Source organism: Balaenoptera physalus, assembly GCF_965194825.1.
Source record: "Balaenoptera physalus genome assembly, chromosome: 7".
Lineage (NCBI taxonomy): Eukaryota > Metazoa > Chordata > Mammalia > Artiodactyla > Balaenopteridae > Balaenoptera > Balaenoptera physalus.
This window is the reverse complement of record NC_138886.1, coordinates 83,026,845-83,040,636: the sequence shown is the minus strand read 5'-3', so window position 1 is coordinate 83,040,636 and position 13,792 is coordinate 83,026,845. Positions and strand designations below refer to the sequence as shown.

The following is a 13,792-nucleotide window of genomic DNA, read 5'->3' as shown; positions in this document are numbered from 1 at the left end:
TTATTACAACTTATTACCTGTATACAATAGATATTCAAAAAACTTTACTTGTATGAAATAGACATTTCAATAGACATTGTATAGTGTTCAAAGTATATACAATGACTCAGACTTACCACTCAAATAGGATTTGATCAGCCTGCACTATGGACTATATAAGGTATACTCAAGTTTAGTACAATTGTTGAAGGCCTCAGTATTTTCCTCCAGTTTAAAGATTTTTATCCCTACTTTGAAGTTCTGCATATACAAATAGTTCTTTACTGACTTTATCTTTTTTTGCCTTTTAGGTTGGATGGGTAATGCTAGTGACTATGGGAACATCTCCTGTTGAATCTGTAGTTGCTTCTGGCAATATATTTGTTGGACAGGTAAGTTGTAATATCAAAAAACAAAACACTTGCTAAAATGGATACTCTTTCCAGAAAGAGAAATAAAAAAATATGACGGTGTTATTTCTTTTAGTGTAGGGGAAAGGGTGTCAAGATAATGAACGCTCAATATGGACAATGTCCAGATTCCAAGGAGAGAGAAAGGGAGAGAGAGAGTGAGAGAGCGCCCTTCTAAGAGTGTCAATGCACTAGTGTGGAATTTGGGTCCTTGAAAATTTATGGAGAGGAAGAAAGATTGAATCATTTTATCAAAGCATAGGGCTTCTCATGTATAGATTCTCAGTAAGTCCTTTCTGAATTAACTGAATTGTTGAGGTTTCTGGCCCACCCCTCAGAGGCTAGCAGCTCATCCACTCAAATGGAGTTCACCATTTACCTTGAAGCTGCAAACATGTAACAGGCAGCCTCACACTCTGTAGTATAATGCTTGTGGCAACGAAAGAGACCAAAAAGTGTTTTCCACCAACACCATGCAGCCATATAAATACTTAAGCTCATTCTCAACTTATCTGAACAGTCTCTTTGCTGAGCCTGAAGAAAAATGCTGTTGAGCAAAAGTATTTTCACCTTCCTTATCCATCACGTGGATAAATGCTCTTTTTTAAAAAAATATTTATTTATTTACTTATTTATTTGGTTGCACTGGGTCTTAGTTGCTGCAGGAGGGCTCCTTAGTTGTGACATGCGGACTCCTTAGTTGTGGCATGCAAACTCTTAGTTGCAGCATGCATGTGGGATCTAGTTCCCTGACCAGGGATCGAACCTGGGCACCCTGCATTGAGAGTGTGGAGTCTTATCCACTGTGCCACCAGGGAAGTCCCAATAGATGCTCTTTTGCCCAAAGTCCATTTAAGCAAAGAAATATGTTGCCAAGTTCTGTCCCTCAAAATGGCAGCATTCCTAAGGGGTAGATCAGTAAGAAATGGTAATAATCATCCTCATCGTTCAGGATATATGGCTTCAGGCAGAATGGAATCACACACCAAGGAAACCAAGTGTGAATACTTGCTAGCACGGCTGTGCAAAGAAATTGAACTCGAAGCAAAAATCAAGTCACCCAGAAAAACACATGGCTCCAGATCAGTAGGCTTATACAACTGCTCCAGGCAGGCTGAGCCTTCTGATTGGTAAGCCCAGCTTACTAGCCTGGAGCAAAGTCTTTAGAGTTGGGACCATACTTCTTTCCCCAGGAGTTGAAATTGTTATAATTATAGCCATAAAATCTCTCAGGACTAATTAGGGCACCATCTTGAGTTGATTACTCCTACCTGCAGGGTAAGAGGGCTCATGTACTGAGTTTCTATTTGGTCCATAAATTGAAGCTCAACACACTCAATCTCATAGCACAATTAGAAATAATGAGGGGAAAATTGTAAAATTGCACACATGCTTCTGTGGTGCTCAATTTGATACTTAATATGCTAAAAGTACAGCTATTATTTATGGAGAGCCCATGCTGCAGGCCACCTGCCCTCCTTAATGGGACTCAAGCCTTTACAACTACACTCTAATTGATTCCTTTCCGTGCAAGGGGAAGAGGGGGGGTCTCTGATTCTCAATTAGGAATGGGCCTGTGGGCACCGGTATATGTTATTGCTGGTATTTTTTCATACTTGTGTCTTGTTTCCCTATAGTATCAGCAAAGAGGTTTAGGGTCTGTTGAGATGAAGCTGGAAGATAGGAAGTCACAGAGGTTTGGGAATCACAGTTCCCAAGGCCAGACCACTGGGCAGTTACTTGGCCCATGGTGCTCCAACCTTAGAAAACAGTACTAAGCCATCACAGTCCAATCCTAGGCTAGGTGAGAGCCTTATGTGAATTGGCTTTGCGAACTTCACACGTGACTCTGTATGCACACTGCCCTGGAGTCCAAAAGACCCAGACAATGATGGTGTGGGTTCTCAAACATGAGCACGCATCGGAACCATCAGGAAGCCTTGTTAAAACACTACTGCTGGACCCAGCCCCAGAGTTTCTGATTCAATAAATTTGAGAATTTGCATGTCAAACGAGTTCCTGAGTCAAGCTGATAGAGTTGGTCTGAAGTCCACTCTTAGAAATACTGTAGAGAATGGAATTTTGAGTAAATTAGCATGTCCTTGTGAGGGAACGTTTAATCTGATCACTTTTTGTTTCCAGACAGAGTCTCCACTGCTGATCCGACCGTATTTACCATACGTCACCAAGTCTGAACTCCACGCGGTCATGGCCGCCGGGTTCTCTACCATTGCTGGAAGTGTCTTAGGCGCATACATTTCTTTTGGGGTAAGAATGTTTGGGGATTAATTTACGGAAAAATTCAACCTCTTCTTCCTTTGCTATTGTTATTTCTGCTTTTTCCTTTACTATTGCTGCCAGATAAGAAGGGCAAAAGAGTGTTCTTTTTGCTGTCTAGTTGGTCACAGTTTCTTTGGCATTTGAATGGAGTGACCCCAAGGAGCCTTGGTGTTTCACTCTCATATCTCTGCCACCTAAATGTGAACTATATCCAACCATAGCAGAATGAAATCATATTATGATTTGGCTGAAAATTTGAATAAGTAAAAAAAAAAACAAAACTATTACTGACACTAGTTAAAGGCCATCTAGGTCAGTGGTCAGCAAACTATGGCCCATGGGCCAAATTTAGATCACTTCCTTTTTTTTGTAACTAAAGTTTGATTGGAAACCAGCTATCCTGTTCATTATCTAAGCAGCTTTTATGATACAGACTTGAGTAGTTGTGGCCCTAAAAGCCGAAACTATTCACCCTCTACAGAAAACATTTTCTGACTCCTGGCTTACAGCACTGATTCTCAAAACTTACTTCACGTTAGAATCACCTGGGAGCTTTTAAAAGCCCTAATACCCAGGCCCATACCCCAGAGTAATTCAACAGAATCTCTTGGGACGAGACCCAGGCATCAGTATTTCTTTTCAATCCTCAGGTTTCAATGTATAGCCCAGTTTGAGAGCAGGTGGTCTATGGGATGGCGCTGAAGAACGTTATGGTAACTGGTGCACATGCCCTGAGCACAGGGCTTGTTTACAACCCCCAGTGGAGAAATGGAATAACACAGCAGCTGTGTGGTCCAGGTGATGAGGAATTCTTACAAGATAGGCAAGTTTCATTCCAGGACTTCATCTGAGCCTCACAGAACGAATCAGTAGGAAGAGGGAAGAAAAAAAGGGTGAAGGAGGCCTCAGGAATACCAGTTTGACTGACTCCATAGATGGATTGCTGTAGGAATTCTACCTACAAAACTGTGCTGTGTGGAATGGGAGTGGGGAGGGAGGTGCAGATTCTATAATTCTGAAAATACAGGGAAGAGAATCCAGAAACAAGATAAGGATGTGGGAAGGGAAAGGGGAAGAGTTTAAGTAGACCTGCAAAGAGGAAAACAGAAATCGCTCACAGATTAAAGGGACTCTGGGTAAACACATATTATGTAGGGGCACAAAGGACATCAGGAAAGCAAAAGAAAAATGGAGAGGGGTGTACCCATGCCTGCACCCCAGATACCCACCATCTAAACTGATGATGTAATGAAATAGCTTTAGAGACTATATGAACATTCAGAGGAATAACAGAGAGGTAGAGTTATCTTCTTTGAAAGTTTCTACAACACAGGATTAATTCTCTTCTGAAATGCTCAGATTGTGGTTTTGTGCTTCTCCCCGAGGATGTGGTCAACTGGTATAACTTCCTCCCTCCTCTCAAGGTGATACCCAGTGTGTGGCTCTTTGAGCTCTTCCAAGCCTCCAGAGAAACATTGATTTCTGGCATGTAATCAATGCCTGCCTTGTAAGGCATTTGAGCCATTCATTCGGAACACAACAGAAAAGCTAAATCTAAGTTGGTCTTCTTTCTCCTGAAATCACAGGTTTCGTCCTCTCACTTGTTAACTGCTTCAGTTATGTCTGCACCTGCGGCATTGGCTATTTCTAAACTTTTTTGGCCTGAGACAGAAACACCTAAAATAACCCTCAAGAAAGCCATGAAAATGGAAAATGGGTAAGTGGGACACGTTCACCTAGTTATTAGTTATTGACTATACAAGCTGGAGGTTGGCGGGAGGGGAGGTTTTCTCCAGTCCAGATTCAAAGTACAGCAAGAATTTGATTATCAGAGAACACAGTGAATTAAAGTGAATTTAATTTCCCATGACTATGTAGACTTCACCCAAAATATCTTGTTTCAGTACTCGAGGAGATCTTTTCTAAATATCAATACCTAAACGTCAATACATTTCCTTGACTGTTCAGTGTAGATATTTCATTTAATTAATTTTTTTAGACTGAAGTAGAGTTGATTTTCAATATTATATTAGTTTTAGGTGAAGAGATATTTAATTTTAAATATAGCATAGGGTTCATTGGGCCACGATTTAAGACTGTTAGAAAGCCATAGGATCACCGTTTCTGGAAGTTTCTTATATAATAGGGAAGATAAGTGTGATATCAGTATTCCTTTTTATTAAAAATTATTTATTTATTTATTAAAATATTTCTTTATTTATTTGGCTGCATTAAGTCTTAGTTGCGGTGCGAGAGCTCTTCGTTACAGCAGGCGGGCTTCTCTCTAGTTGTGGTGTGTGGGGTCAGTAGTTGAGGCACACGGGCTCTCTAGTTGTGGCACACAGTCTCTCTAGTTGTGATGCGTGGGCTCTAGAGCCTGCACGCTTAGTTGTCCCATGGCATGTGGGATCTTAGTTCCCCGACCAGAGATCGAACCCACGTCCCCTACATTGGAAGGCGGATTCTTAACCATTGGACCACCAGGGAAGTCCCGATATAGGTATTTCTAACCCCTCTTAGGTTCATTTACTTTTTGCCCTGTTCAAAAGAAAGAGAAGAGGGTGGAAAAAACTAAGGGATATAGGGTATTCAAAAGTATGTCATTAAGTAACAGAATTCATCAACCAATATGTTTCTGAGATTCATCCCTTGTTTGTATGTAGAGAGAGTCATAACCATGAGTGAAAAAGCAAGTTGCCAAAGAACATATATGTAATATGTGGATTTCACTTATATAGTTAGCAAGTATGTAAACTGACACAATGTATTATGTAGGGATAAATAAAATTGAAAAGAAAGGGAATCATAAGCAAATTCTAGTGGGCCAAGTACCTCTGAGATTAGAGAGAAGAAGACGAGATGAAGTAGGGGGTGCTCAAAGCTGATGTGACTCTCCATTTCTTAAATGAGGTGGTGGATACACAGGCCTTCCTTGAATTGCTAGTTCTTTTACTGTGAATATTTTATAAATATTCTCTGGAAGCTACTTTTAATTAAATATCATTGTTAAAACCTGTAATATTTTTATCCCAATTTTTTATTATAAACGCCTCCAAATTAAAAGAGTAGTATAACATTTAGACACTCATATGCCCATCACCTACACTCAACAATTATAAATCCCATCATGATTTCACAGAATTCAGGTGAGTATTTCAGCCAGGACATGGGTCTGAGAGTTTGTCTCTCCATTTGAATGCGCTCTGATTATGCCATTTCTACACCTGTGATGTCCATCCACTGATAATCCCTTCGTAATTCTGGAATTGCTATTTTTTGATAAAGTGATTCAAAGAATCTCCTAGAAGCCGCAACACAGGGAGCATCCTCATCCATTCCCCTGGTGGCAAACATCGCTGTGAATCTGATTGCCTTCCTGGCCCTGTTGTCTTTTGTGAATTCAGCCCTGTCCTGGTTTGGAAACATGTTTGACTACCCACAACTGAGTTTCGAGGTATGATTCTATCATGTTTTTCCTCCTTTTTGTTTCTGCCGATCTTTGTTTAAAAATAAAATAGGTTTGTGAACAGCCTTTCCTAACGTGTATAGTGCACTCTTATACAATGTACAAACTTATCATGAATCCCCCATTGCCACCTCCCTTTTGCTCTCTCCTATCACCCTCCTTACCCCAACACAGAACCATTCTGTCCTGACCCCGTTCCCCAAAATCCAGGTTACTTCAAATGACCCAGTTTCAACCTTGACTCCTAAAGGATATAGACAGGCTAGAGAATGCACAGGGATCTCTGTGCCTAAAGGACACACAGAGGGGGCAGGAACAATCTGGTCATGAGGGTGAGGCCGAAGAACCAGAAGCAAATCACTACTCTAATAAAGTATCCATTTTTGGTTTTTGTAGGTAATATGCTCCTACATCTTCATGCCCTTTGCCTTCATGATGGGAGTGGACTGGCAAGACAGCTTTATGGTTGCCAGACTCATAGGTTATAAGACATTCTTCAATGAATTTGTGGCTTATGAGAAACTCTCAAAATTGATCCAGTTAAGGCAAGAGGGTGGACCCAAATTTGTGGATGGTGTGCAGCAATATATGTCGGTGAGTAAATTTTTTCCCCCAATATACTTCTTTGTCACACACATACATTCATCAAATAGCTGCTGGTGCCTCTGTGTGTCAGGCACCATGCCAGGCATTTGGGGTACATCAGAAGGAAACAGGCCAAAAATCTCTGACATCATAATGTACATAGTGACTCATAATTGTCAGTTGTGTTGAGTTAATCACAGTGTCTGTGTGCACGCACGTGCGCGTGCGCGCGTGTGTGTGTGTGTACAGAAAGAAACGCAGCTAATCCTTACCACTGTGATCATTTACCTTTGAGCACTATCAATACAAACCCAGAGTCATATGAGCTGGTATTGGAATCAATCAACAGATATTTATGGAATGTCTTCTGTGAGCACTGTGCTATGTATGGAGGCCACGGTGTTGAATGAGTGATAAGGCCTCTGCTCTCATGGGGCTCATAGTCTAATGACCATGAAGGACTCTTCCTTCCTATTTAAGAAATTTTTTGAACTCTGAGAAACTGCCTAAGTGCCGCAAAGCGCCTGGACATCCGAAAGAAACAGTGAGACACAGTAACTACTCTCCAAGTGAATGAGGGAAGAGAAAAAGCTCAGGGCCTTTCAGACAACCACCCTATAATTATGTCAGGATTTCGGGTCCATAGCCTGCAAGGAGATGCGCATGTCTGCTTGGCCTTGAATGGGATGAGGGAACTTGGAGGAGGCCATTATTTAAGCCATATTTGCAGCTGAGTCTGTAACTTCTACTTTCCAGAAGAACAGAATTGTCACACGTCGAAACTCTTAGGGAAATGGTGAACATTTCCGACCACCACCATGACTCATTAAAACAATCCATTTGGAATTAATGTCCTGGGCAGATATTTGGCTTTAAAAGGAACGGGGAGGGAAAGCATGCTGCCCAAGGTTCTAACTGAGACTGCCCGCCTCTGACCACCACCACCATCTCACCCAGCCTCCCAAACACCAAACATGCAAATTTTCCTCCCACATGTCACACAAATATCACAGCAAACTCCAGGAGAGTACTGATTTGTATTTTATGGTCAGCGGCATTTTGACCCACACATCTGATATGAACAAGAGCTCTAGGACAGTAGGTCTCCTGCGTCTCAAATGTTCATTCTTCAACTGACCACGCAATGGAGCTTGGCCAAATGTCCTTATTGTTTGGATGCCACCACAAACTAGCTTGCTTCCCTGCCAAAAGTAAAGAATAGGCTAAATTAAGTGAAATGTTTTCCATCCCCAACTGGCAGTTGCCTGGAGAACGTAGTTTTGCTAAAAGGAAGCTCTCAGTTCTGGTTGTGCTAAGCAGGTTTGTGAACAGGGTATTAAGAGGACAGAAATAGAAGAGTAGAGCTGATTTAGGTTGGGAGTGAGCCCAACCAGAGGCAGACCCACAGAAGATATTTGGAGATATGAGCTCAATGGCTTCCGCTATTGTTGAGTCACAAAGGGGAAAACATTTTGTTTTTCCCAATTTGTTATTTCCAATCAACCAAATGGGGATGAGTTCCTACAATTTCTGTTCACCAACCAACAAGTGGTGGGAGTGTCCCACCATCTACTGGAAAAAGTACCACGTGACTAAAACATTTGATCTGGGTCCATGAGGCAAAAACCCAGTGTAATCCATTGCATTATGCCCACTGACGACCTCCATCTAAGCGGTCAGAATGTGTAGGTACAGATGGCCAACAGGCACATGGAAAGATGCTCAACATCACTAATTATTAGAGAAATGCAAATCAAAACTACAAGGTACCACCTCACACCATTCAGAATGGCCATCATTAAAAAGTCTACAAATAATAAATGCTGGAGAGGGTGTGTAGAAAAGGTAACCCTCCTACACTCTTGGTGGGAATGTACTTTAGTGCAGCCACTATGGAAAACAGTATGGAGGTTCCTCAAAAAACTAAAAATAGAGTTTCCACATGATCCAGCAATCCCACTCCTGGGCATATATCTGGACAAAACTATAATATGAAAAGATACATGCACCCCAGTGTTCATAGCAGCACTATTTACAATAGCCAAGACATGGATGCAACCTAAATATCCATCAACAGATGAATGGATAAAGAAGATATGGTCTGTATACATAATGGAATACTACTCAGCCATAAAAAAGAATGAAATGATGCCATTTGCAGTGACATGGGTGGACCTAGAGATTATCATACTAAGTGAAGTAAGTCAGAAAGAGAAAGACAAATACCATATGATATCACTTATATCTAAGTGGAATCTAAAATATGACACAGATGAACTTATTTACGAAACAGAAACAGACTCACAGACATAGAGAACAAACTTATGGTTACCAACGGGGAAAGGAGGAGGGGGAAGGGATAACTTAGGAGTTTGGAATTAGCAGATACAAACTACTATATATAAAATTGATAAACAACAAGGTCCTACTGTATAGCACAGGGAACTATATTTAATACCCTGTAATAAACCATAATGGAAAAGAATATATATATATATGTGTATATATATATATATATATATATATATATATATATATATAAAACTGAATCACTTTGCTGTACAGCAGAAACTAACACAACGTTGTAAATCAACTATACTTCAATTAAAAGAATAAGAGAAAGGCGTATGTAGCATGTTGTCCCCAGAATGAGCTCTTTATCACTCCATCCTTTTCATCATTTTCTCCTTCTTAAAGATAATACTTTGCATGTTTGTTTGTTTACACATAAAACATACCATGGTACAGAATTCAAAAGGTACAAGAGGTGAGGAGGGAAAAGGAAGTCATCCTCCCTATTTCTCTGCCATTCACCTCCTCTCCCCGTTCCACGTTATGCTCACTGTTGTCGGTGTTGCTCTTTGCTCCTGGTAACATATCTTGGAGGCCATGCCATATCAATGCCTGTGACACAGTATGAGCACATCATAACTTATTTTAACCAGTCCCTTGTTGATGAACACTGTTACCAATTTTTTGCTATTAGAAGTAATGCTACAATGACTGTCCTTGTGGCACCTTTGCTCCTGTGCAAGGAGAGCTGGAAGATGTATTATGGATGGATTAGATTCCACTTAGATATAAGTGATATCATATGGTATTTGTCTTTCCATCACATAATCCTGCACATTTATGGGCAAGGGCAAAGTGGAATCATCCCAGCCTCCTTTTCCTCTTATCATAAAACCCTACATGGCCACATCTGTGTATCCCTTTCCCACAGATCCCCAGAAGGAGAAAGAGGAATCTCAAGCACTTTATGCCATCTCCCTCCTCACGGTCTCTTAATAAGCTTGCCTATTTTTGAAACCAACTGAACTAAATGAAAAGCACTAGACAGAGCAGGGGACAAAGATGATGAGCTTTTCCAGAAACAGCGGACTGCTCAAATACTTGGAATATTTTTTTCCTGCCCACTGTATGCACGCTGATTGAGAATATCAACAAAGGAGTTCTCAGAAATTATGAAAGAAAAGAGGAGACTTATAATCAACAAAAAACTTACCATGAAAAAAAAAAAAACTTAGGGCTTCCCTGGTGGCGCAGTGGTTGAGAATCTGCCTGCTAATGCAGGGGACATGGGTTCGAGCCCTGGTCTGGGAAGATCCCACATGCCGCGGAGCATCTAGGCCCGTGAGCCACAACTACTGAGCCTGCGCGTCTGGAGCCTGTGCTCCGCAACAAGAGAGGCCGCGACAGTGAGAGGCCCGCGCACCGCGATGAAGAGTGGCCCCCGCTTGCCACAACTAGAGAAAGCCCTCGCACAGAAACAAAGACCCAACACAGCCAAAAATAAATTAATTAATTAATTAAAAAGGGAAAAAACAAAAAACAATTACTAAAAAAAAAAATATATATATATATATACTAAATATTAAAAAAAAAAAAACTTACCATGAGCACTTGAGTCTTGAATGTGAGCTTTTAAAAATCCAGTTAGTGAAAGAAAAAAGAAAAGGTTTGTTCTTTGAACCAAATCATAGATTTTTCCCAGGATTTTGGCAAAGAAAATTATTGCCTCGGTTGTATGGGTGCCTTTGCCAGATTGGCTGTGCCTCTGGTGAACAACCGAGCCTATTGAATCTTCCAAGCCTCCCATAATCAGCCCCTCAACCTGAGGAAGATTGTCTGGCCTGAGCAGCACCTCTTGCCTATTGGAATAGAGAAGGAGGGTCACACTCACGCTTCCAAGAATTCACCTGCCATCTTCTTACTGCCCTGTGAAAGGACTATTCTCTCTCCCACTACCTAACATTCCTATGGTCTGGTCAGAGCTGAGGAACAAAGAAAGGCAAGCACACACCACAGTCAGCTGAAGGGAGCCCCTCTGGTATCTGTGAGCTTCGTTTTTACTAAGATAATTCCTTTTCACTGAAGTATAATTTGCATACAAAAAAGGCCTATTTTTGGTGTATGTATGTTTTGATAAATCTGTCACCTGTGTAACCACGACCACAAACAATCAAGATATCACACATTTCCACTACACCTAGAAAACTTCCCTCATGGCCAGTTGTCAACACCACCCCATCCCACCCCAACCCAGTCCCAGGAAACCAGTGATCTTTCTCTTACTATAGATCACTTTTGCTTGTTCTAGAATTTCGTATAAATGGACTCAGGATTCATGTTGTTGCATGTATTAGTTTTTTCCTTTCTACTGCAGAGTAGTATTCTTTTTTAATGCATATCCACACTTTATTTATCCATTCGCCAATTGAACGGCATTTGAGTTGTTTCCAGCTTGGGGCTATTGTGAATAAAGCTGTTATAAATATTCACGTACATTCTTCTTGAAGACACATGTTTTTATTTCTCCTGGGAACATTCCTAGGAGTGGCATTACTGGGTCGTACAGGCTGTTATGTTAATTTGATAAGAAACTGCCAAGTATGTTTGTATTTTACAAACAGGCTGTGTCAGTTTACATTCCCACCAACAATGTACAAGAGTTCCAATTGCTCAACATCCTTGCCAACACTGGGTGTTGTCCATCTTTTTTAGCCATTTTAGTGGATGTGTAGTAAGCTCATTGTTTTAATTTAATTTGCATTTTCCTGGTGACTAATGATGTCAAACATCTTCTCATGTGCTTATTTTGGCCATTTGCGTTATCTTTCATGAAATCTTTTTATGTTTTTTATTGGGTGCTTGTCCTCTTAATGAGTTATAACTGTTCTTTATACATTCTGAATAAGTCCTTTGTCAAATAAATGTAATGTGAGTATTTTCTGGGACCAATTTTGTATTGTCAGCAGCTAGTACTGTGCCTGACACAATATAGCAAGTGGCCAGGTCATACTGAATATTAGAAGTTATCATCGAGCAGAAAATAGCATTTGTAGAGGCCAACACTACCAACTCCAAGAACTTCATGGAGAGTCTCTGAATCCACACAGCCCCTTTCCCTCCCTGAAAATTCAAGGGGAGGACTTCCCTGGTGGTGCAGTGGTTAAGAATCTGCCTGCCAATGCAGGGAACACGGGTTCAATCCCTGGTCCAGGAAGGTCCCACATGCCACAGAACAACTAAGCCCGTGAGCCACAACTACTGAGCCTGCATGCCGCAACTACTGAAGCCCGTGCTCCTAGAGCCCATGCTCCACGACAAGAGAAACCACCACAATGAGAAGCCCATGCACCGCAACGAAGAGTAGCCCCCGCTTGCTACAACTAGAGAAAGCCCACAGGCAGCAACGAAGACCCCTCACAGCCAAAAAAAAAGAAAAAAAAATTCAAGGGGAGATGGAAAAAAGAGACCAGGAAGCAACAGGTGTTTGACACCATACAATGTACATTTATTTGTCAATATTGATTCCATAGTCGGAATAGGGAGCCCAGTTAGGATATCAGATATACTCAGCTGGGTCACATCACGTATACATCTGTGTGTTTATGCTTATTTCTAGATTCGTGCTGAGACAATTGCCACTTATGCTCTCTGTGGCTTTGCCAATTTCGGTTCCCTAGGAATAGTGATCGGCGGACTCAGTAAGTGAAAAGAATATTCTCCAACAACAGATATGATATAAACATGCTTCCAATCTCCAAACATTATTTGTGTCTGAAAAAAAGATCCCTGCAACAGTAATAAGTTCTTTCGGGTCTATTTTTTACCCCTGCTCTGCAATGTAGTTTTCCCCATGTCTATTCAAGCTAATGTCGGGAAAAATTTGCTCAAATGTACAGGTGTTACTCCACTCAAAGATGACAAATAGATTACACTTTGTATGCCAATTCCAGTAGATTTATAATGACCAGCTGGAGAAGGATTCTGAGGGCCAGTGGAAATTCAATGGGAAAATGCCGTGATTAATTAATTCTATGCCACCATGGGCAAAGAAGGAGATGGTGACAGATGAGTTGCAGATATTTGGAATCCTTCCTTGAAACCCATTTGCCTTGTCATGCCCTCATGAACATACTGTGAGTTCTCCTACACCAGAGAAACTTCTCTGGACGTGGAGCTCATCACTAAGCTCTTGGATCTTGAATGCTCCAGCTCAGTTTAAAAAAAGAAAAGTCAACGGACCTGAGACTCCAGCCCCAGAACAATTCTCAAAGGCTGGGAATTTGGAATTCTAATCAATAGGCTCAACATTAATCTGCCATGCTTGCTTCCACATTTCCCAGCATCCATAGCTCCTTCCAGAAAGCGTGACATCGCCGCAGGAGCAATGAGAGCTCTGATTGCGGGGACCATCGCCTGCTTCATGACAGCCTGCATCGCAGGTACTGCATTGCGTCCTCTGTGTCCGGTCTCCCTGTGCTCAGAGGATGGTAGCTTTGGGGGGACGGTGCCTCTGCAGAGAGCTGAGAGGCAGAGCTGCCGTTAAGCAGATTGTGAAGTGAAATGTGTGGAGCATGGTGGAGAAGCCAAGAATAGAAGCAGAGTTCAGTGACTTCATTAATTAAATAAGCAGCACTCTGTTCCACTTCCAGGCATACTTAGCAGCACTCCTGTGGACAGCTGTCATCACATTTTGGAGAATGCCTTCAACTCCAGCTTGGTTAGAAACACAACCGATGTAGTATCTTGTTGCCAGAGTCTATTGAACAGGTATTGTATTCTT

The 13,792-nt window shown here is 41.4% G+C and overlaps 1 protein-coding gene and 1 long non-coding RNA gene across 6 annotated transcripts in view; one reads left to right on the top strand and one right to left on the bottom strand.

Annotated features, from left to right (window-relative positions):
* LOC309664517 overlaps positions 1–13,792 on the bottom strand; it is a 439,565-nt gene that overhangs the window by 225,085 nt on the left and 200,688 nt on the right. The gene's annotated exons all lie outside the window — the stretch shown is intronic.
* Positions 1–13,792, top strand: part of SLC28A3 (solute carrier family 28 member 3) — a 59,346-nt gene that overhangs the window by 41,296 nt on the left and 4,258 nt on the right. For all 3 annotated transcript variants that reach the window (XM_082469707.1, XM_082469708.1, XM_082469706.1), the window contains 8 exons: positions 291–371; positions 2,532–2,657; positions 4,256–4,386; positions 5,955–6,123; positions 6,532–6,729; positions 12,629–12,710; positions 13,353–13,451; positions 13,662–13,779. In XM_082469707.1, coding sequence (XP_082325833.1) covers positions 291–371; positions 2,532–2,657; positions 4,256–4,386; positions 5,955–6,123; positions 6,532–6,729; positions 12,629–12,710; positions 13,353–13,451; positions 13,662–13,779 — 1,004 coding nt within the window. The remainder of the gene's footprint in view (positions 1–290; positions 372–2,531; positions 2,658–4,255; positions 4,387–5,954; positions 6,124–6,531; positions 6,730–12,628; positions 12,711–13,352; positions 13,452–13,661; positions 13,780–13,792) is intronic.